The 25,354-nt window shown below is 32.8% G+C and overlaps 2 protein-coding genes across 3 annotated transcripts in view; both read right to left on the bottom strand.

Annotated features, from left to right (window-relative positions):
• Positions 1–11,094: 11,094 nt before the first annotated feature.
• The window catches only part of Prp31 (pre-mRNA processing factor 31), a 61,492-nt gene continuing 47,232 nt past the window's right edge, over positions 11,095–25,354 (bottom strand). Inside the window, exons 9-10 of one of the 2 annotated variants that reach the window (XM_085957732.1) lie at positions 12,386–12,613; positions 11,095–11,303 (exon numbers count right to left, since the gene is read on the bottom strand). In XM_085957732.1, the coding sequence (XP_085813858.1) occupies positions 11,193–11,303; positions 12,386–12,613 (339 nt within the window). In that variant the 3' untranslated portion in view covers positions 11,095–11,192. The remainder of the gene's footprint in view (positions 11,304–12,385; positions 12,614–25,354) is intronic. The other variant, XM_085957733.1, reaches the window with a different exon arrangement.
• Positions 16,630–19,897, bottom strand: LOC147064661 (uncharacterized). The gene is given in 3 exon segments (XM_085957500.1): positions 16,630–18,974; positions 18,977–19,424; positions 19,824–19,897. Coding segments are annotated over 2 exon segments (2,304 nt in total). The 5' UTR covers positions 19,410–19,424; positions 19,824–19,897; the 3' UTR covers positions 16,630–17,103.

Below are 25,354 nucleotides of genomic sequence, written 5' to 3'. Positions count from 1 at the left end.
TTGCATTTTCAAAGCATGATCCTGGACATTCCTTAAACGTTGTAGATAATCTATTTATATAATTTTGAAGCCTTATTATCCTTTATATTTATTTTAAACCTCTCGCTCTAATATTTTAGAATATAGTCATATTTCAGTACATGCATGTGTAGTGGTGTTAAGATTTTTTACATTTATTAATTTTTAAACGCATTTATAAAACCATCAGTATAATTTATGTCGACATTATAATAGTGAAATATTTACGATAAAAAAATATATTGATAATCTCTGTGATCCCAAATTTGACAAGAATTAGGCATTTTATTATTCAAAAAATGGGCAAGGTTAACACATTTGAAGATAATTCTAAAGATACTAATTATAAGCTATGTCTTTGACCATTCAAGTGTGATAAACATCCTACGAATAATGATTGCTTTATAATAATTATTGACCTAAGAATAAGGTAGTGTTTTTTTGAAATACGCCATTTCTTTTGGCATTCCCCAGTGGTTAAGCTACAACACACGGCCGTAGCCATAAATTGACAAACTATAATTAAAGTAGGGAGTAAAATGGTGTTAACGCGCGTATATGAACATGTATCTAACCGAATTTTTTTTTAACGGTACATGTTCAAACACGCGCGTTAACATCATTTTACTTATATGGTATACGAAGAACATGTTGACAATAATCAGTGTTTCCGCCGTTTATACTGACACTTTCAGCATATACAAGAAACATCGACATAAATAAATTAAATGTTTATATATATATATATATTATACAGAGCAACAGAAATGATAATATTCAAACATTGACTTCTTATTGGTTTATGTTTATTTTTTTATTCTTTGTTAAATTGGTTGAATTCTAAAAATTGTGCAAATAAACTATAGTAATTATAATTCTAGTATTTAATATTTTTCCTATATCCTGCTAAATAGTTTACAGCGCGAATGTTTTTGAGCCTCGCGGATCGACAGAAATACAAATTATTGTAAAATGCCATTGGCCAATGGTGAAATAATAATACTAAGATATTATATTATATAAAGACCATATTATGTCAACCCATGATGCACGAAGGATTTTCCCAAGAAACTAGACACCTGAGACGACGGCGACGGTCAGGTCATCTTGTGTGCGTGCAGAATTACTATAGAAATAAATTTTTGCACGCGAACTGGCCTGTAGGAACTGTTTTCCCAGGACAATTTTATTTCTTCGAAACCAGGCGTTTTATATTATTACTAGAAAATATTTTGCGACAATACTGACATAGCTTCGGCTAACTTTAATGTTGATAACTGTCAATAATAAATTCTTAGTGGAAAGCCATTATACAAAATACTTTATGTTAATAAAATTCTAAATAGTTTTAAAACCAACCCTCACATGAAAGAAGAAAATTTTTTGACCTATTAATTGGACGTAGTGAATTTAAATATCTATATTGAATCGAGCTTTGATGTGGTCATAATACCGAAGCTTGATTCGATATAAATACTAAGCAATTAAAGTTATAATCATTTTTATTTTATACACTGTTTTTTTCTTTTGTATATTATAAAATATTTAATACAATAAAACTAGGAATTATTTGTTTACCACTGCGAAAGAACGTATTAAACTACATTTTAATGGTAAACTACGACCATAGAGCATATTATAGAGAAGATCCGCCAATGCATGTAAGTTTATCTGTGAATTTAAAAAAAAAATATTTTTCTTTAAAATATTTTAAAATACGTATTTAATATCTTTAAATACGATTAATTAGATACTTTAAAATATAACATATCAGTCAATTATATTAAATTGTATGTTTCGTATTCATCTTAACCCTGAACGACACGATGGCAACCTTTGTACATTACTTTTCTAATCGATCCCATCATAATTTAAATGTTTACTATTATTATATATTATGTTCATTGCTTCTTAAGGGCGGACGTGCTCAGCGTGGGTCAAAATTGAGGTTTTTTTCTATTTTCAAAGCATGATCCTGGACATACCTTAAACGTTGTAGATAATCTATTTATATAATTTTGAAGCCTTATTATCTTTCATATTTATTTTAAACATTTGATGACTGCATAAAGTATTTTTATTACATAAAATAGTATTCTTTTAAACCTCTCGCTCTAATGTTTTAGAATATAGTCATATTTCAGTACATAAATGTGCAGTGGTGTTACGATTTTTTACATTTATTAATTTTTGAAACGCATTTATAAAACCATCAGTATAATTTATATCGACATTATTATAGTGAAATATTTACGATAAAAAATTATATTGATAATCTCTGTGATCCCAAATTTGACAAGAATTAGGCATTTTATTATTCAAAAAATGGGCAAGATTAACACATTTGAAGATAATTCTAAAGATACTAATTATAGGCTATGTTTTTGACCATTCAAGTGTGATAAACATCCTACGAATAATGATTGCTTTATAATAATTATTGACCTAAGAATAAGGTAGTGCTTTCTTGAAATACGCCATTTCTTTTGGCATTACCCAGTGGTTAAGCTACAACATACGGCCGTAGCCATAAATTGACAAACTATAATTGAAGGAGGGAGTAAAATTATGTTAACGCTTCGCGTTAAATTTTTGAAAATAGAACAAAAGCTCCATTTAGACCTACGCTGAGCATGTTCCCCCTTAAATGGCACATGTGAATAAAAACTATAACTATTTTATGAGCACACTGCAGAGAACTGAAAGATTTTAAATGATTTAATTCACACAAAGATATAGAGAATAATATAGTATGTTGCTGAAAGGCAACAAGGTGCAATTAACATGGGTTAAAGTAAAAATATAAAAATAATATATTTAATATCCACGCTGTGCGAATACCATGTTCCCAATCTGGTATAGATAAAACATTCATCTGACATGCATAGTAAACACAGTGCTTCGATTATCTCCAGTTGCATTGCAATTACAATAAAATAAATTACTCTATTAGATTCTAGCTATAAATTACTATTGCGTTCTGACATTAGAAAGTATCATCATATAATTATACTATTCGCAAGTATTTATAAGATTATAACATTAATTAAAATGTACCTATTTATAAAGAATGTTAATACTTACCAATATAACTCTAATTAAATCGACTTCCTACTAGTCTTAATTAATAGAATTTTCAATGTTATTTTACGGTCATGTCATTATAAACTGTAAAGGTATGATAACCTCACTTACCCTGCTCCAATTCTATCACAATGTCGGTGCAAATCATGGCGTATAGAGTATATTCTGAGTCTTCTTTCTCCGTAGTATGTGACACCATTTCTAGTCAATTTAAGCTCTTTTACTATCACTTTTCTGAACGTAATTATACGTTTTATTGGACACTGTTTGATGCACTACAGAACGCAAGGCGATATAATTAACGCTGCAAATTGAATTATAATATCGGCATGTCCGCTTTACAAAGTAACAAACATGTCTACGTACAGTTTTTTTATTTTTCATTCCGTATTTAATGAAGGTATGAATGAGAAAGGGGCGTAAGATTTGTACACAGTATATTATTTTTTATTTCCTTAAAATCATAACATTCTATTTTATTAATTAAACTAAAACACAATAATATAATAATCCACATATTTTTTTTTTAATTTCCAAATAATTCTTAAATGTCAATTTTGATGTTAAATGGTAGAAAAGACAATATATGTTAATTTTATTCTCCTTATGCGGGATACTAGTAGCTACATATTGTTTCATTGATTCCTGGTAATATATTGAATTAACATTATTACGAAAACGTTGTAACGTATGGAGTGTCAGATTTACTCAATAAATGCAGATCAAATAAGGAAAAATGTTTGATATAATATTATTATGGTGGTGTCGAAGTGTGTTAGATATCGTTGATAGGTCTGGTATTAGGGCGATTGGACTCATTAGGTCTAATCGGGACTCGCACATTGCAAGAAAGAAAGAAAGACACAAGGGAAATGTATCTCAATATTTTTTATTTAATTTTTGTAATAATCAAATCAAATCAAATTTATTTATTTTACATAAAATGAACATAACAAATTATAAATGCAAAGCGCTCACGATATGACATAAAATAAGTGTTAACATTTAAATAAATAATTAAGTACAAGATAAAAAGAACTTTTTTAAATAAAAAACGTTTTTAAATTTTCTGTTGAATTATTATGCTCAATATGCTCAAACTTGTACTTGATATGAAGTAAATAAAAAAAAACAAACAAACAAATACAGAATACTGAAATGTCATTTTGACATTTCATTTTGATTTCCATAGTAACGCACGTATATATTAGGTAATAATTTAGTTGCTAGGACCACCTCCTTAGCAACCAATAATAGTCTTTTATTTTATACGGATTTTTCTGAAATAACTTTCCATACGAAACAGAATTAATTGAAAATGAATTCAATTCTGCTTAAATATGGCTATTAAAAAAATGCATTGGCATCGTGTTCTGATATATTCTAAAAGTTTCAAATGTCTAGCTAGCCGGGAAGTTAGTTAAAAATCGATTGCAAGATTTGTACTGGACAAACAACCACCGGACAAACAAGAATACGAGCTAATAAAAACGTTGTAAAATACAGAGAAATGTGAGTTAATAATACAATAAGTATAAAATAAGAAATAAAATAAAATAACAAAAATAAAAGTAAAAGTAGATGGAAGCACACAGAGTGAACTATTGATAGGCCATATCATAAAAACTTGTAAAACAACGTCCACCTAAATTCACCCTCACGTAAGTGGGATATATCAATATTCGAAGGGATTTCATTAAACATGGTTATTGCTCTCCCAATTGGCATCACTAATGGCAGGTTAGTTCTGCACCTTGGGAGAACAAACAACGGATGTCCTCGATTACTAAGGTTATTATCAGAGACACAGAGGCCAACACCACCAAGAATGGAAAGTGTCTTTTGACAATATAATCATAAAATATAGAGATTTTTTTGTATCCATTATTCAAGAACATCTTCGATGTGTTTCTAACAAATATATTCAGTACGACTACATGGAAAAACGCGTTAAAAATGAGGTACTCAGCATCGCAGTGAAAAACAATATTGTTGGTGAATAAAAACGGAAAGAATTATATTATCGTTTTGATCGGGTAAAAAGTTTTGTCACAATGTCACACTTGCTAGGACTGGCCCTAATCGTGGATGGAACACGGAACCAATGTTTCGTCAATGCAAGAACAAGAACTGAACATAATGGAAATATCGGATTCTGTCCGTCTGCAATGTATTTGTACAGTTCTTTGTGTGAAGGCTGACAAAAAACAATAAAATTGAGATAAGTAGCTGAATCCTGCAGTGTTACAAAATGTTGCTATTTTTTTAACCATAATTTAAAAAGGACGTCAAATTGAAAATATATGTGTAATATGGATTATATACATCTTCATTTGTTGAGTGTTTATCAATCAAAGCATTGCGAGGATAACTGAAACAAAACTTTTTAATTTATTAATTTTGGTGTGTCTTAACATTCTAACTAGTTTTAACGTGTGTTAATCGTTAACGTGTGCTATCTCAAGAAGGTTGAAAAACACTTGTCTAATTTATTTTTATTAGTAGAGTGCAAACAATAACCAATTATGTAAGTTCGTTGAAATGTATTAGATTTTTTAAAGTATGAAATTTAGTACCATAAAACTTAATATTTGTATTCCTAGATAATCTTTACAATTTATTTACAACCAGTTCGTGTACTAAATAGGTAACGGTCACATAATTCTCTTTACGATAGGTATAGATGGAGTATAGTCAAAGATGCACTTTAAAATATCCACTCAAACGTCAATCATAATAATTATCATTGAATTACGGACCATAAAAACATAATCCATTTGATCAAACAATAATTCGCTTAGCAATCATCTGGCTGCATCGGAAGGGACCTGTGGCGAGACTTCAGCTCACAAACTTGACCCAAATGGAAACAATTCAATTTCTATACGTTAAATCCGCGATTGTGCTGAAAGAGAGTCGATGTAATGAAGCCTTCCCAAAATTATTATCATTATACGTTTTCCGCTCACCGTAAAATTGCACACTTTGCAGTGACGCCGAACCCACTACAAAAAATAGGTTCGTATTAAAATTAAATAACAAAAAAGTAGTATATACCTAACCACGGAGTCTGAGCTTGGCTTCACTTCTTTATAATATCATGATAGCACTGGTTAAATGGTACTTAGTTTTACGCGCCTGGTCTCAAATTTGGTACGATTCATGTAGGTACACACACATGTAAATCTGTACCTACCTCAGAGTCAATGTGCCGCATGTATGATTTTGCAGAAAATGACTTAATTTCTACCTAATTTTATATCATATCTTCCAGAGCCAATAATTTTTTTTAAACTATTTATAACAGAAACCTGAAATTCCTAAAATAAAAAGAGGAACGCTGAAAAATACTAAATTGCGTTATCCCAAAAGTTTGAACAATCGATTCGCTGGTTCTCATGTGGAGAAAATATGGTTTGAGGTACTACTGATGCCACAAGCTCATGCATCATTTTATATTCATTATTTCCAGTAAGTAATAACTAGGGATTGCAATACCGAATGAAAATGCCAATACCAGTATTTCGGTATTTCTTATTGAATATCGGTATTCGTAAAATAATTGGGAAAACAGAAGTATCTACCAATATATATATATATACATCTCTTTAAAATATTAATATATTATAGCAAGTGTAATTAATTGCTGGTCACCGAGGACGATGAAGGGCAACGGAGATAAACCAGACATCGCGTAACCCCACAAAAAATTACAGTCCTGTTAAGCCTTTTTATGTTAATTAATATATTTTGTTTCTACTTCTAATACCGAATATATTGGAATTGTCTGATTTTTAAAATCGGTATTTCGGTATCGAAAAATACTGGGATACCGGTTTTGAAATACCTGTATTGCAATCCCTAGTAATAACAACTAAAAACATGCGGAATTGACAACATTAATATGTTTAAGATCACTTATTTTCGTATTCCCGCTGCAATTTAAGCAGGGCAAAAGCTTCAAGGTACTTGATAATAATCCTATTGAGAAAGCGACAAAATGGAATAAGGAAAATCCAATATGGTGTTTATTTTAAACGTCATGCAGATAATACATGTACTTACACCTAACACATAGAGCATTTCTTCGTTCATATTCTTGATTTTTTGTCTTATTTTGTGACTACTTACTTTACTTGTCCAGAATCATATCACTTCTCTTCAATACATCAATTGTTGTCTTCATCTTTGCATTCGACGCCGATACGGGTGCATATCATCATTTGATTAAACTTTTACATCTCGCTACACTCACATGAGACATCCTCAGTGCTTCAGATCTCTTGTACCTTAATACACCTAGTGCCACCCTATTCAATACGTTACATTTACAAGTACCTATTGAAAAACAGTTTATATCCAGGTGAAAGTTCATCTGTTGACTGTGGAGTCATGAAAGGACCATCCGTGAATAATACCTACCACTATATAGATCAAACGCCTAATATTGCGATCAGGCGTCCCTTGGGAACGATAGCACAACCGTCGCGTCGGCCAATCCTTTCACCACCTGAACATAAACATTAAAAATGTGCCTCTTGCATCGTGTAGAAAAAAAACTGACCTGGCAGCGAAAGTAGGATGCCTCCACCAAGAGCAGGCACACATATTAAAATTGTTCTTTCCAAATGTTTTATGGCGATTAAAGGTAACCGATTTGACTCCTGGCCAATACACCAGTAAATTTTTGGGTTCACTGCCAAACTGATTGAGCTTGGACTTGTCAGCAGACCATTGACGATGTCCATTGTAGCAGAGAACTATAACATGCAAATCATATCCTCAAAACTCAAAGAATGTCCGAGAACGTGTTCCGAAAGGGAAGGGCATGTCTGTCTAACCAGGTGTTGGACCCATCAGACCGTCCGACCCGGTTGCCACAAAAGCAAATTTTTTTGGGTTTAAAAAATTACGGACGTGAAGATCTCTTTACATAGTTTCATATGTGCGTATTGTTATAGTTTTGTTTTTTTATACTTTATATTTATTAATTAGAATCATTTACCTATATTTATTAATTCACCGTGCTCCTCTTTCCCATGAGTAAAAACTGTAAAAAAAAAAAAAAATTAACTCAGTCAAAGCTCATTTGAGTGCGTGGCTGGCGACCTTAGTCTTGGATATCTGCTCCATCCTCAGGCGTAAAAAACTGCTGTTGCGTCACATTAAAAACGTAGTGCCTCGTGACTGCTTGACTAAGACCGAGTGTAATGCGTGGCGGATTGGTTTGGTGTGTCTGTTTGGGTAAAAATATGGTCCCACTAATACAAAAAAATGGCATGCCACTGGGAATCGGAAGAGTATCATAGAACGGCAGCGTTTAAAGCTATCTTGTCAATCAATCAAGGCCACCTCGAATTGGCGAATAATCGAAAAGAAACTTGGCACACGTTTGGATCTCATTATTCTTTCTTATGTAGCACGGTCAATGCAATAGAGGGGTAGATTTTGTTTTAAAGATAACCAAACAACGATGTACACAGTCTTTAAGGGCCCGCTGAAGAGCCCGCCGTTCAAATATAATTCAGTATAAAAAGGACCTCGGCGTCGTAACTACGTCAATTTAAATCGATCTTTTCGCAAAAATCACTAATCATCGGAGATTTTATTTCAAGAAATATTATTATTATTTTATGAACACCTGCGAGATGAAGCCGATCAGAAAACAGGGCTGTCAAAATAATATTAAGCATTCATATTTTTTAAATGTTAATTTCATCATGGTTTTTAATCAAACCTGTGCAAGTACGTACTGATAACTTGGGTGGATTTTGTAGCAAACATACTATTGATATATATACGGGTATATTATTATTATAACCCAATTCAAATTGAACATAGGTTGATACTCAAATACTATTATAGTATGTTTATGATTTCGAGAAAATAATACGATGGTATAATTAATCCATATCAATTATTTGAAAACATTACATTCGCACTTTGCACAAAATTACAAACACATTCGAAGTTTGCCGCACACGTACAGACCACGTGATATTCGTTTACGCAAAATCGTCGCTTTTCAAAATGGCGAATTTGATTACCAGATTTTACTGCGATGAATCAGTATGTTCCTTTTTGTCTTTTTTTATTCGTAGGTTTGTTTACTATGTACACCGAGAAATTTCCATTTATAAACTCGGAAACGATTTTTACAGAAGAGTTTTGGAATATAATGCAACCAAAACTGGAAAAAATTCTATCATGGGTGTTGACTTCCTGCATTAGCTAACCCCAGGTCCATGCCACTACGTGAACCACAGTGGATATTAAGCCATTTCCACACTGGCAACAAGTTGCTGGCAACCTCATTAAATTTTACGATACTTACCATAATTGCTTAAGAAATTTTACAATAATTATCGTAAAATCTAACGAGGTTGCCAGCAAATTAACTTGTTGCCAGTGTGGACCCGGCATTAGATGCACAAAACTTAAATAATATATATTATAAATAAAAATTTAAAATTATAAATATATATTATGATTTATGTCTTCGACAGCCCTGATGAAATAAATGTGAAATATGAGTCGGATCAGTCACAGAGCAAATTTATTAACACAAACAACTTTGACACGACCTTTTTATATTAACTAGTAGACCAGATATTATGGACCACATGTTAAAAAATCATATTTTCAATTCTCAAGGCCAATTCTGTAGAACGTCCTCTTAACATTTCTTATTAACTATCGTAGGAGGCGTATTGTGTACGAGTATACCTAATACGTACATCGCTCTCCCCTCTCACAGAACGGAGTGAGCACAAGGTCGTGTCTTTTCCTTCATTTCGTTACAACTCCCTGCGGCTATTCCCATTTCAGTTATTCAGCGCGTAGAAGGGACCGTCAAAAGGGTATCGATATGTTTTTACCAATACATCGTTACTTGTTCTTTCGATATGACGGGCGGACGATACGTGCAGATCGCTCCTATATATTACGTAGAAAATTATGATTAAATGGATTACCTGCATCATTTTTAATGTTAAGATTTATATTTTATTAGTTGTAAAATACGATTTTTTTCTTCGATTTAATATTCTTTATGTTAATAATTATGACATACTTTGTTGAAATGCCTCTGAATAAAATGAAAAGACATCCAGCTTATTTTCTTACCTTGTCCAGTATATTTGGGTGAATGACATTTTGGCAACAAGATCCCTACAGTGAGATTCCATAGAGATGCTCGAGCAATGTTATTATTTATGCTTTTGTTAAAGACGGAATTGAATATATCTTATTAAAAAAAAACCTTTGTTAACCAACGATGTTAATAACAAACCTAATAGTTGTGCACATTCTTTGCTACTCCACAATTATTGTATTCAATGAAGGAGTATCTAGTCACTGCAATCATCTAAATATCGATCGTGTATACCAACCTGATGACCTCCAGAAACGAATGCAAGAACTTTCAGAAATTATCAAAATAGCCTCCAAAACACAGATTTATTTTGTTGACTAAAAAGCAATCCATATAAATGGAACTCAGCAAGAACAAGTTGGAAACTTGAATAGCAAGTGTTTAATGACGAAAAATTTTCTGGAAAAATTGCATTTGGATACTCAAGAGTGACCCCACTATCCCTGAAACATTAAGCTTCAAAAATATGTTCTTCCAGACTGTGAAAAATAGACCTAACATTAAAGATATTCAAAAACAAAGAGAATCGATGCGATATGGCCAGATATACGTTAGGAATAACGCGAAAGGATCGAAAGAGACATAAATGGGGGAGCAAACGAAGTTGTTGAACATACGAATAATAATGAGGCAGTGTGAATAAAATGATGTTGATGACCCACTTCGTTGGTGAAACGTATTTCTTTCTTCGATAGGGTTCTTGAAGATTCTTCGACGCAAGATAAACTTTAAAAGATACTCAGCCATCCTGGAGCTGGCCAGAATACGGAACGCTACCGGAATCGATCCACTGTTGATTTCGCAGTGATACTTTTTTTTTTTAAAATAAAACCCGAAATTTAAAAAAAAGCATTATTTTATTGTCATTACAATATTTTCCTTAAATAAACTTGTACATTGAATTGCATAATTGAAAACATATACTATTAAAGTTGAACTAAGTGGTTTTCTTTCCTATTGATAAAAATCCAGAAGTATTTGAAAAATATTTTGCATTGGCTTCGTTCACTTTCTTTTCGGCAGCTTGCGGGTTCACAATTTCCAAGCCCTGCAAAGAAAATTCGTTTCAATGTCATAAAATATTATCAATGTCTTTTTTACGTTGTATGGACCTAAGCCGGCCTAAAGTTATACCAAAGAAACTAAGTATTGATTGATTGTGTTTCAAATATTTCTTTAGTGAATTAAATATAATATCACAAAAATGAAACAGGTCTGAGTAAATAAAATGTCTGTCAATAAAAGTAACCAAAGACAAAAAGGAGAAACTGTAAATAATTCTCTATCACGAGTGTTAGGATTATTAGATATCGATTTTTAATATCGATCAATAGAGTTCTGTTTATTTTGTTACGGTCGAAAATAATATTTAAAATAAATAAAAATACACGTCATGATTTTTGCTTTAAGAAAAGTATATAAGATAATAACGCACAATCGATGGGTAGGTACATTGAATCCCTGTGATACTGCTTAGCAGTATTTGCTTACTTTCTCGCTAAAAAATAAATATCTAGCTTGCAGAAACGCGTCTGGCGTATAATAGCATTAAAACTAACATTTTTGACAACTTTACGATTTACGACTTCTAAAAACCTCACAGTATAAACACTAGATTTCCTTGGCAATATAATATATTCTGGGCTTTATGAAGTCATTCAGCATGAATGCTTTACCCGGAGGAGTTTTGCAATACACGAGTCCAAACCGGAGCTGCGAAAATTGATGCTTTACCGGACCCACTTGTTATATGACTAGTTCTGTGATTTTCTTCTTTAACTAAATATTTTGTTTAAAAAATATGATCTTCTGCTTTGTTCATATAGCAACTATATTAAAATGATGAATTGACTTAATTTTTCAAAGTGATGGTTTAGGGCACTATTTACATTTTGAAAATTTTTGGCATTTCTTGATACCAAATAATATATTTTCCTATCCCATCTGGCGGTTGCAAACTTGCAGTCGATAATGAAGTTTTATATAGGTAGGTACCTAAGGTGAGCAACGACTGTAATAGACAATTGCAACGATTGTATTGCTATCTTACTTACTAGAAAACTTACCAGTGCTACTTAATGAATAGGCCTTAAACTATGAGAAGAAAAGCACACTGCTAATCAAATTTACCTGCAGTGGTGTAAAAGCAACACTGGAAGCTGTTCCAGAGACATGCCTCTTGACTGTGGTAGCGCCTCCCCACTGCTGCTGCTGCTTCTGAAGGTTTCGCTGAAGAGTCTTGCTGATGCGGACCTTTGTCTTCTCATCGACTTGGGGAAGACGGATACGACCTGTACCAGCTTTGCCGATGGTCCCGCGTGAGTAGCCAAGGTCTTCTTGGTACGCGTCATCTTCAATCTGTTAATCAACACAACAATAAAACATTTCAATTTTTTTTTTGTATCCGTATATCTTGGCGCAACGCGGTTAAGCGGCAGGAAATGTAGTGTCCGAAATAAACATCTTTTGTAACCTGTTTGGACACCCGAACCCGTTGAACCCGTTGGACAGAATGTAACTACATATTATTATGTTATAAGTTATAACAAAACAAAAATGTTCAGAGGTTTTTTAAAACCCAAATATCAAAGATTTGTGAAAAAATATTGAAGATACAAAAGCCGTAAGTGTATGTTTATACATACAATATCGAAATACATATAAGTAATATTAATCTATACATTTTTTAAATTTAGTCGGTAATTAGATCGCTAATACATATATAAATGACTGCATTTGGCGAGATTATTTCCATGACACAGTAAAGTCACTCTGCGAAACGACTGTCCAATAGTCGGAAATATTCGTTAGTAGGGCTACACATTGGGCTACGCCTTACAAAGCAGCGACATATTCACACGTAATCTTAAACACATAATTACTAAAACATGACATAAAAATCATGATGATGAATATTTGACCCAATACAAAAATAATAATAGAAAACAATTGTCAATTTAATAGACGAACAATCAGTTATTCCTATAATATAGGATATTTTACAGGTGTCTGTTTGCGTCTAATTACGAAGCGCTAAAATTTTCTATTTCTAATAAAAAAAGTAATCAATATAATATATAGTTAGTTCAACATTGTGGTGTCACAGTCGTGGAACACATAAGAATGACCGAGCGTTATTTATTTGTAATAACCAGATGTCAGCATTTTTAATTACATAATTTGAAATTAATTGCACAACTCGAAATGTAACGTTCGGCATTGTTATGGAATTAATCAGATGACCGAAAATAATTTAATAAATTGCATTCAATAATTACTGTATAATTGCTCTTTGTGCATCATAGTCGTGGTAGGTACCTACATTGAATTAGCAGAATATTAACAGCTAATCTGTTAGCATAATGGTGTAATGTGTACTATAGAAACAGAGATTCATTTTAACATTGGCAATTGCGATCTATTTATATATTGCACGATATTTCAATTCGCCATTAAGCACATAAATGGAGTCTCGATTTCGATATTCAGTGAAAGGAGATTTAAAAAAAATCGAAAGTCACAAGCGGTGTATTTGTTCATTTGTTCCAAACATACGCAGAAATAAACATTCTTTTACTGTCGTCGAAATCTGGATGCTTTGTAAAAGAATATTTCAATTTGGGAAAGACATTAAAAGACATATTATTATCAATGGCGCGACACACAAAATCAGACACCGGACAATCTTCTGTTGTACTCTCGGTGGACGTTTTTGTAAATAAAATAAGTAAGTAACTTTATTGACAGACGCGTGCCTAGCCTAGCCTACCCAATTTACAAAGAACGCGCAATCCAATAGTGACTCTGTATTTTTATTTTTACCAGGTAAAATAAATAACACGAGAACAATTCGCAGATATTGAGAATTTGTAAACGAGAATGTCAAATGCATAGACAATTATACTGATAGTTTAATTTTAATACCTTCAATAATTAGACAACGTAGATACGTACATATTATTATGATTTATAATAATAATATATCTTAACTAATATATCCAGGGCCAGATTTATTATAAGGCTACAGGATTTAGCGAAGGGTGGAGGTAGACTGTTAAGATCCGACATAAATAGTATCTACACAATAAACTTTGTTAGTCATACGTGTTTGTCTTTAATGAACTAAGACTACTAAACTACAATTTACAGATGGTGTTGCTTAGTTTTAAAAAAAAATAATTAAACCCTGCCTAAACCAAACCATAAAAGTTTTGGTATATTTTTGGCGATACGACAAAACTGTGCACACTTTTTCATTCGTACTTATTTGTTTTCGTTGGATTAAGAATATATATTACATATATTGTTGGTTTATTTTTTTAATTCATTAAGCCCTGCTTAAACCAAACTAAAATAAAAAAATATTATTCTATCTATAAAATACCCAAATTTATGTATGACTTAATTAGATAATTTTAGATATTTTATAGATAGACTAGTATTTTGTACTATTATCTATTATGGCTTGGTTTCGCAGGGATTATTTGAATTTTAAAAATAAACCAACACAATCTGTAAATTGTAGTCTTTTTCAATGAAAACAAATACTTACGTATGACTGATAAAGTTCAGTGTGCAATATTTATGGCGGATCTTAACAGCCTACCTCCACCCTTCGCCACTGATTAGCTCGGGGTACGGAAGCCCGAAATCTAAACTGAAAGAATAATGGAATTCTATTATTAAAATTAACTATAACAAGAAATATTTACAATGCATAAATATACACCTGTTAATATTATATTTTTCAATCACACTCAGATATTGAGGAAGTCTTGTATTGCATTTAATTTATTCTGTTTACAACTTGAACATGCGTAATAAAATTCATAATTAAGCGAATGCTTAATAGTTTTCAATAGTCAATACACAATATGAAAGATTTTTAAATACACTTTAATTACTTGGTTAGATTTTGGGAACCCTAAATAAGCATTGTATAATATTAAATTAAATGTAATTGGGATAGTACACATTGCAGAAATTTGCGCGCTTTAATCAAAACAACATTGCACAAGAAAACGCATCGCTACTTCCGATGAAACAGTACAAATGTTCCCCAAAATATGGTCACACTTGCTTATTTGTCAGTAGGTACATATATTAATTGCACATTCTTTCCATTTACAGCAGAATACAAAAACGTGCCTAACTGAATAAAAATTTCAGTTTTTCTACAACAATATTTTTTTACGGACAAGATGTATATTTGTTTGTCAGGACTGGGCAGAAAGAACACCGACATATTTTTCACTAGCCTATTCATAAAATGTATGAAGTACTTGTAAATTCATCAAAATGTCCGAAGGTACGCCAATCGTAACAAATTATTTTCACAGCTTTCTTTATCCCTAACAGCACATTGCTTCCAGTGTTTTTGCTTTCCTGAAGACTTTCTCCGTTTTTTCTGCACATCGAGAAGTAATAACTAATAAAACAATTTTGAATGCATCGTAGAGATGTTTGCCGACGTTTACGACTGTCAAACGGAATGAAATATACAAAGTCACCTTTTGTACGCGACAATAAGAGAAACATTCGCTCGCGCCCGTCTTTTTATATCGCTTCTATACATTATTCAATGCAAAATTGTATTGATTTCATTGCCGTTTGGGATTTACTAGTTGCAGTGAAAGGCTTTTCTTTGCAAATACGAACACAATGAAAATGGAAACCAACCTGCCACTAAGGTCAAAGGGGCACCAAAGAAAATGTCATCAAAACAAAGATCATTTTTGACTTATGATACAACCCATAAAACCTATTATTGACGTACCTTTTGTAAATGATTGCTCATTCACTACAATTCGCTATCAATACTATTATAGAGCATTGTTATGTAACTTCAAACACAGAGAGTGAAATTTTCTGTCTACAAATGATTTAATAGATAAATTCTTAAGAGCATACTTCAGTGAAACAGCAAATAATTTTCAGCAATAGGTGGGACGTAATTTAGGCCGCGTTGCCAGTGGGAGAGCGATAGTCGACCTATTAAGGTGACGCATCAGTGAAACGCCAAATAATTTCCAACTGTAGGCGCGACGAAATTTTGGACTCGCTGCCATTCACTGAGAGAATCTCGAGTCAGAGGCACGTCACTTTGCTGCGTGATGGCGACGGGTCAATTAATTCTAAAATCGTGTAAAGATGACTAAAAACGTTACCAATTTACTTTAAAAAGAAAACATGTCAATGAATATATTATTATTGTTACTAATAGAACATGGTGTGTAAAATTCCCACCTCCGCTCCCGTTATGTATATGCAGCCACGTCATACGCGGCCGGCTAACATAACCCTTACGTGTGCCAGATCAAAGAATTTACTAATAGAACAATAAACAGAACATAAAATGAACGTAGGGTGAAGCACCCAATTATTGGCACTTTAAGGGAACTGAGCAGTTCAAGTTCGCACAGTATTCTATCAATTATCTTTCTAAGTTCCTATGTTTCTGATTTAAATAATATGTTTACTTAACTTTTATTTGAATACTTCCAATAACACTTTTGTATTGTGCATATGCACACAATTGTGATATTTCCTGAGTTTGGCCCTTACTCCAATTATTGGCATACTTTTTCCTATTATTGACACAACCTTTTCCAATTATTGGCACAGTTAATAGAGATCCAAAAAAGTGTATTAATCATGCAAATTAAACACGTTTTACACTAGTATTCATACATTTATTATTAGGTAACATTATTTTTAAAAAACCTCAAAAGAAATAATGATTATATTTAAATAAATTCAGGAACTAATTGAGATCAAAAATTCTCAAAAAATATTTAGGTGTCTAAAATAAATTACGTAAGTTCTTATGATGTTAACCGTTTAAATATTTAATCATCATCATTTAAAATGGCTTCAAGTTCTTCCACCGTGTATGATTTCTTACGACTGCTTAAAATTTTATCAAAAGGATCTCTAATCCCATCATTTTTCTTGTCTTCATCAACTATGGGATTCGAGACTTGTTGGTTAACTATTGGCACCAGAGGCTTGTTCAATCTTATATCGGCCAGTACTTTGATTCTTTTCGTTTCGGGTATCATATTCTCTTTTTTTACATTAGGTTCTCTTTCCACTTGACATTCTCTTTTAGTTGTATTTTGCACAGGTCCGAACTGCACTTTCTTACTCTGTTTATTTATTAACGTTGCTGCTGTTTTTTTTGTAAGGTTTTTCTTTTCTCCTTGTTTAGTTTTCACTTCCTTTTGTTTTTGGATTCTCTCCTCTTTTCTTTTCTTGACTTGTTCTTCTTTAAGACTTTTTTCTCTCCGTTTCTGGGTTTCCTTGCTTTGCCATTCGTCTGAAGTTAAGACAAAGGAAACTCTTTCACTTTGTTTAACGCCTTTTCTTTGAGGTGTTTTCGGTTTTACTAAAACGTCACTTAATTTTACAGGGGTTAAATATTCTTTCTGTTGACTAATAATATCCATAATCTCGCATTCTTTAACTACATGTTCTTTGCACGTTGCTATTAAACCACTTTCTGGAATCTCCATTTCGTTTTTATCTAAAGTAACTAAGTCACTTTCAAGCAAAGTTTTGTGTTCTTTTCTTTCAAATTTGTTTTTTCCCATTTCTTCAATAGATTTCTGCACAGTAACTAAATCAAACTGTGAGTTATCAAGGATATCCATAAATAAAATTGGCATCTCTTCTATAGTGATTTCTTCTGTAAGGTTGTCCTCATGTAATATTTCTGATTCTTGGTGCTTTTCATCATGTTGGAAATAGTTCAAAAGCTTTTTCAGGATTTTGTCACTGTCTATTAGAAAGTCTTCGGTAAGAGTTTGTAAGGCATTCAATTTTTTCTCTCCCACTATGTTATAAAACGTATCTTTTGATAGAGACTTTTCTTTGAAATTGTCATTGTTCTTCTCTTCGGTATTTGAATTTTCAACAGTTTTCTGACGTGCTAGGCATTTGTTAAAATTGATTGCATCACAATTCCATGGACATAAACCGGTGGTTCTAAAACCATTTATAACAGTAGAAGGCTTAATGCCGTTTACGACAGCTTCCTTGAGCACAGGAACAAAATCTGTTTTTGTGAGTGCAGCTAAGGGGTTTTCACGCCTCCACTTCAATACACTTTCTTTCCAAGCTTGCTTAAGTGGCCTGAATGCTGAAACATCGGCTGGCTGCAACAATCTTGTTGCGTTTGGATATAAAGCTACCAGAACTATGTCCAAGCTTTTACACAGTTCACTCACTTCCAGAGAGAGGTGCGTTTTGTGTCCGTCAACAAAAAGTAAAACGGGGAGTTGTCTTTTTGTTTTCAATAGATAAGGGTGTAAAACGTTTTTTATATAATCATAAAATACCTCTGCCTTCATCCATCCCGAATCGCTCAAACCAATACCCCAGTCTCCTGGCACATTTAATGTTATATCCTTAGGCAACCTTTTATTCGGAAATATGATCATTGGAGGCGTGGTATCTCCATTGGCAGAAAACGTGAATAGAACTGTTAGAGCAGATTTGGCAGATGCATGGTCTACTTCATAAACATCCTTCTCACCTCTCATTGCAATAACCTTTCCACTTTTTGGGCATAGCTGAAAGTTTGACTCGTCACCGTTGAACACGCGACTTGGATCCGAGAGAATGGTAAAGTAACTGTTGTCTTTTAAGTAGGTTTCAATTCCAATGAACCAGTTTCTTATATCTTGCTCTGACACTGCCGCACTTGATGCTGTGACTGTGTACGTATACTTAATCCGGGATGACGATACAAAAAGAGTTGGTACCATTTATTACCAGGTATTCCATCTTTGAATGGATTCTTTCTATTTGCTTTCTTTATGAAATGTGCAACACTCAATTGAACATCTAGTTTTCTTCTAGGGAATCCTTTGCGGCAACAGTCTTTAATCCATTTCACCAAAGTCTCTTCCTCGTTTTTGGTTAATACTGTACTTGGTCCTGGAAGGTCTTGATGATCTACTTTCCGTAACCTGAACTGAATAGTTCCTCTCGGTACATGAAAGGTTTTTGCGGCCAGTTTTTTACTCATACCGCACTTTACAGCCTCAAGTGCTTTTACCAAGTTATCATGGTTGTATATTTTTCTTTTTATTATTGTGTTGTCGAGAGTCTTCTTCTTCTCTTTCCTCTTTTTCACATTAACTGGATCCATTTTGAATACTTCAGTCTGAAAATAAAGACACAAGCTATAATTTAACCCTATTATTGGCACAAGCCAAAACCAATTATTAGCATGGGGCTAACATTTGGAAAAAACGAGTGTAACATATTTTTATCAATGGAATTACTTAGAGCCTTAATGATATAGGCTATAGAAATTAAAATCTGTTAAAAATAATACTTTATCAAAATAACCAATTATTAGCACATGTGCCAATAATAGGAAAACTACTCAATCACGATACCAAATGTTGGCACCCTTTAAACATAGACAACGAACAATTAACCTTAAATTAAATTTTAAATTCAAATGCCTGGCTCTATCCCGCAATCATTTAAATCGTCAGTTTATTGATAAACACTTAGATGTAGACAAAATAGCAAGGCTATTGAAACATTTTCTTACCGTGGCAGAAAGAAAATGGCGGAAAAAATCACAAAACACAACGGAGCACTTTTGACGCACTATTTTCTCGCTATTTTGTTAATCCTGGTGTGATGAATGTTGCTTGTCGTAAACAATATTAATTGCTAAACACATTTTTTATACTTGGCAAACTTAACTATGCTTACATATCTTATATTTTTACGTTAACTTGAAGGGTGCTGATAATTGGTGGAGTGCAAACAATTGGGTGCGTCACCCTATGTTGGATTTATATGAAAAATAATATTTCGTTTGACAGGTGTCATTTGCACCCGCGACCCGCAGTCCGCGCATCGCCTAGCAACGATCTTTTTAGACCGTGCCTCAACTAATGCATGGCCTTAAGACGTCAATTTGTTTTGTGATGGCGTCGGAGGAATTAATTTTTAAATCGTGTAAAGATGACTAAAAAACGTTACGTATTTACTCGAAAAAAAAACATGTCAATGAATATATTATTTTTATTACTTAAATAACAATAAACATAACATTAAATGGACGCATGTTGAATTTTTATAACAAATTATGTTTTGTTCGTCACGCGTCGTTTGCACAATCTGCGCGTCGCGTAGTCACGATCGTTTTAGACCGTGCCTCAGCTGAAGTATCTTAACAGTAAAGTCAGTAGTGTAGCCTTAATGTATTGCATATTTTTTCGGTACTTGGTTATAAATTGTTTCAGCAGAGCTATTCTAACATATCACTTAACTCCAAAGCCAATAAAAATGTGATACATAATATATGATATTATGTCGTATTCCGATAGTTAATTATTCCGGGATATGAACTGTCAGGCGTGATCTTTTTTAAAACGAGATGACCGCGCGCGAGATATAGTACGATAATAACATATTAAAAATTTAGATGCGGCGATTTTATAAGTATTATAATAACTCGCCCAGCGAAACCACCGTTAAAAGTGTTATTTTTTTAACATTTCATACTAAACGCATAACTTTATGATTTTAATACGTTTATCACAATTTTGTATGCTTTTGAAATTGCGTGTTATGTTGGAATAGACCTGCTGGTCTTCTTTTCCCTTTCTCCGTTTTACTTTCCCGATACAATTAACTTAAATCACTCCATTGGTAAAGAATATAATTTTGGTTTCATCACAATAAATACGATTCCTGGGCTTTTTAAAAGCTCTTTGAAGTACTACATTTAATATATAAACCTACATCTCGAAAGTCTTTATTCTACCATTCATTGCTTGCGTGAAAGTATAGTGCGTCCATGCGCCACAGGAAAACAGTATACCCTTACGAATAGGGTTATTAAGTCACAGTTGCACAGGATTATAATATTCAACTTAGTGAATGCAATTGCCGGTTCAATCAATCATCTTATTTAAATACTTTGATCCAAGCTTTCATTAAATTACCATATTATTATGTAACCTACGTGTGTCTCAGCATTCGTACGGTATTCGTTTATGAGTAGACAAAAATATACATATATCATTATGTATGTTTAATAATATGTAGGAACCTACCTACTCAATAATTGAACTATGTTATGATGTATTTAGGTGCACTCTGTAAACAGAAACAGAGCATTACAGTCATTGGCCATTACCCTCTTCAGAGATACAACTGAGTAAAACTTGTTTACATAAGAATAATGTATCGATTATTAATTAGAGTTGAGTTTGTTACGGAAGAACTGTATGAATTGTAAGCATGGCCCCCACAAGGTGGGGCTGACAGGGCTCTAGCCTCTAGCCCGGGCTCAGAAGGGGCCCGGCGTGGCGGGTCAACCACTTAAGTGAGATAAACATACACTACAAATTCGCTCTAATAGTTTAAAAAATGTCGCCTGCCGCGCTATTTCACGGGTGAGATTTTATTTTATAATTATTTTTAATGTGTTAATTGACTAATAAAAATGACTATCCAAAATGGCGAAGGGTCGCATGTTACTTAGCTATCACAAAAGGGGGGGGGGGGGGTCGCGAGCAGTGCTTCATAATATGATACCGAGTGCCGACAATTTAATTGGCTTTATTTAAAAATGGCAAATTTTTCGAAAAATACACGCAATACCTTTTAAATGGTATCCTTTATTTTACAAGGAACCCTGGAGTTCCTGTTGTTGAACATTACACTGCCCTTAACCTTGGCAATAGGTTGGGGGCCCGCCAAATATCGTCGCCTGGGGCCCCACTTCAGGATGTGGGGGCCATGACTGTAACTGTAAGAATACTGAACGAACCGTATCGAGATCAGATTATCTAGATTAATTTGGACACTCTCCAGTATGCAAACGTCTATCAGGATCGGGACCACCGCGCAAAAGATGGTATGAATGACTAATGCCCGAATTGCTAGACTCATCATAAAAAAGAAGAATATTTTAGTCATCAACGTATTTTTTAAAGTGATGAAAACATTATTTTCGCTTGATGTGCGTGAAAATGTTAAACTTAAAAATAAATTTAAATAGCTACGTGACAGAAATGTAGTTTTTCATCCTTTTACATGTTTGAATACTATTATAGTATATTTTTTTTTAATCAAATAGATAATTTCTTATTCCATTCGCGGAGTCAGAATGCAGAAAACATCGAGTGGTAAAATTTATTTAGACAGGTTACATCAGAACGTGCGAGGCCATCGTTTGAACATTGTTCCATCTGTAAACAAACATTATCAGGTGAAATAATAAATAATGAAATGGGATTGACCAACCGCATTTAAACGGCTATTGTTGTTTTTAAGGCGTGATTTTTTGCACGTAAATAAATACCAACTACGTATATTGACAATACAGAAACGTTACAATACGTAAGCTTTGTAGTAAATATTATTTCTAAAGTAAACATAATTTAATTGATATAGAAGAACGCGGAAAATATTCTGGAGGCAACTCTATGTACACCAGCGAAGCTATTCTATACATAAGATGGCTATCGATGGTAGTTATTATTATTACAATAAGTTAACCGTCTAAACTTATCAAAAAGTGATGTTTTAACAGCCCCTCTCTAAGTTGTATTAACTTTTAGAGCGAGATAAACAGTTTTTACAGTTTATACGGTTAACTTATTATAACAATTAACCGCTTCAAAACATAAATACGATAAAGTGATAATAGTTATCACTTTAGCCGTCGATAGCCGCCTTGTGTATAGAATAGACCCACATGTGTCATTGGCGAAGGGTAGAGGTAGGCTGTTAAGATCCGACATAAATAGTGCACACTAAACTTTGTCAGTCATACTTATTTGACTTTAACATTCAATTAAACCCTGCCCTCACCAAACTATAAGAGTTTAGGTATGCTATGGCAATCTGAGAAAAATAGTTAAAAACACTTTTTCAGTCATAATTATTTGTTTTCGTTGAAATAAGAATAGGTACATATTACAGATGGTGTTAGTTCAGTTTTTTTTTAATTCATCAAGCCCTGCCTAACCAAACCATACTCGATAAAAAAATATTCTTCTATCTATAAAATATCTAAGTTTAGTTTAATGACATAATTTTATATATTTTATAGATAAATGAATATTTTTTACTACGACCTAATTATGGGTTGGTTAACGTAGGGTTTAATTGAATTTTAAAAACTAACCAGCACTATTTGCATTTTATAGTCTTAGTTAAATGAAAATAAATACGCATGACTGACAAAGTTTAGTGTACACTATTAATGTCGGATCTTAACAGGCTAACTCCACCCTTCGCCAATAAGACGTATACTTTGACGTATACTGCAGGCCAATGCAATAGTCTTCAACGCTGATGCAGAGTTTTCGTGAACATCATCCAACTCGGCTTTCATCTGCGTGATCATTAACTAACTCAAATAAAAATGTTTTAAGGGGGCAATAAACTCTTTTTTTATAACTACGGCAAATGCGAAAGTGTGCGATACAGATGGTTGTCAAATGTGATGGTTGTTGTTATATTTAATTGGAATATACATACATAATAATATCATGAAATACACAATTCCTCTAACATCTTGCTTATTAACCACAGCTTGGTCATTCGTGCTGTGTGTACCTACCAACATTTGTCTATGATTTCAATCATATACATCATGCACCCGGTAATTATATTTTAAATTGTGGGAAATCCACACTAGTGTACTATAGGCAATGACATTAATATGGACGAAGCATCTGGAAAAAAAATGACACTCACTTTTTTGTAGGGTCTGCCGAATGGCATAATCTGTTCTAACGCCATTTACAATAAAGATGATATTGCTATAAATTCCTGATGCTTTTTGTCGGTCTGCCGAATGGTTCGGTTCGATCGGGTTCGCTCAAATGAATATTGACACTAGAAACACTGTTTTAACGCCATTGCAATAAAGGTGTGTCATATCGCATAATGAAAATTGCGTGACGTCTACCTATTGATGTGCGAATGTCGCTATGCGCGAATTTACTTGCTAGCTATTGTACTGAGTGCGTTGTCCATTAATAATGTCATTGACTATAGGAGTATTAGAAAAAAAATAATGATTTATAACAAAGTACCTGTGCAATAGGCGCATCTTTACTTCTTAATAAATTCAAGAAAAATATCAACCAAAATCAATCAATGATAAGGCATTCGCAAATAAAAACCCGTAGATGACTCGTAGTTATTTCGTGCTACAATTTTGAAATAGTATAGCTGTTTTTTTACGAAATGTAAATGTTATACATCCAATGATTACTTGGCTTTAATAAAAACATCTCTAGGTACTTTACTTACATACATACTTACTTGCGCAATATTATTGATCTGATGAAACACTAAAATCGGTTAGTATTTATCGAAAAACCTAATAAAATGCGTCTGTTTAAAGAACTGCTGAAGGATGAATCACACACAATATTATTAGCTTTGGTTTAATAAATATTTAGATGATTTCTGTTCCATGGTAATGTTTCTGCGAAATTCAAACGGATTTTGAACAGTAGTGGCTCGTGAGTCTTGAAAGTGGAGGTTCACATTATTTTTGGGTGGTTGACAAAATCCATGAGATTATTTTTCATTAATCAACCAATTATTTTTGATACATTTTATTTTATAATAATCAATTATAATATTGAACATACAAAATTCTCAAATCTTGTGAATCATTCCTTGAATAAAAGAAATAATTTATTAAATTATATTTGAGGTTTTTATTGTGTCCACCTTATATGCAATTAAAATAAGTATTATAATCATAGTTCCCATTGAAAATAAGTTACAGATTGTTTCCATAAGAATTGCACCATTGCAAGAACCATAGTGGTGCACAGAAAAATTGTGATCGCACATTGCGTCACATTGACACCCACCTCGAGTATAAAATAAACAACATAACGTCGTTTTCATTGCAAAATTGTATATCTGCAAAATCTCAAGTTTTCAGGGGAGCATAAAAACAGTTTACAAAATGTATGGCACTTGAATCAATTCAAAAAAGGTTTTCATAATTTAATCGAAAATGCAATTTTTGTAAATTGTGTTATTTTGCATGTGTGTAAAGGTGATTTTTGCGGTTTTAATTATACAAAA

This window comes from Rhyacophila brunnea, unplaced genomic scaffold, assembly GCF_057557595.1.
Source record: "Rhyacophila brunnea isolate RB1 unplaced genomic scaffold, BYU_Rbru_1.0 scaffold_7, whole genome shotgun sequence".
In the NCBI taxonomy this organism is placed as follows: domain Eukaryota; kingdom Metazoa; phylum Arthropoda; class Insecta; order Trichoptera; family Rhyacophilidae; genus Rhyacophila; species Rhyacophila brunnea.
This window is presented reverse-complemented; position numbering and strand designations above follow the sequence as displayed.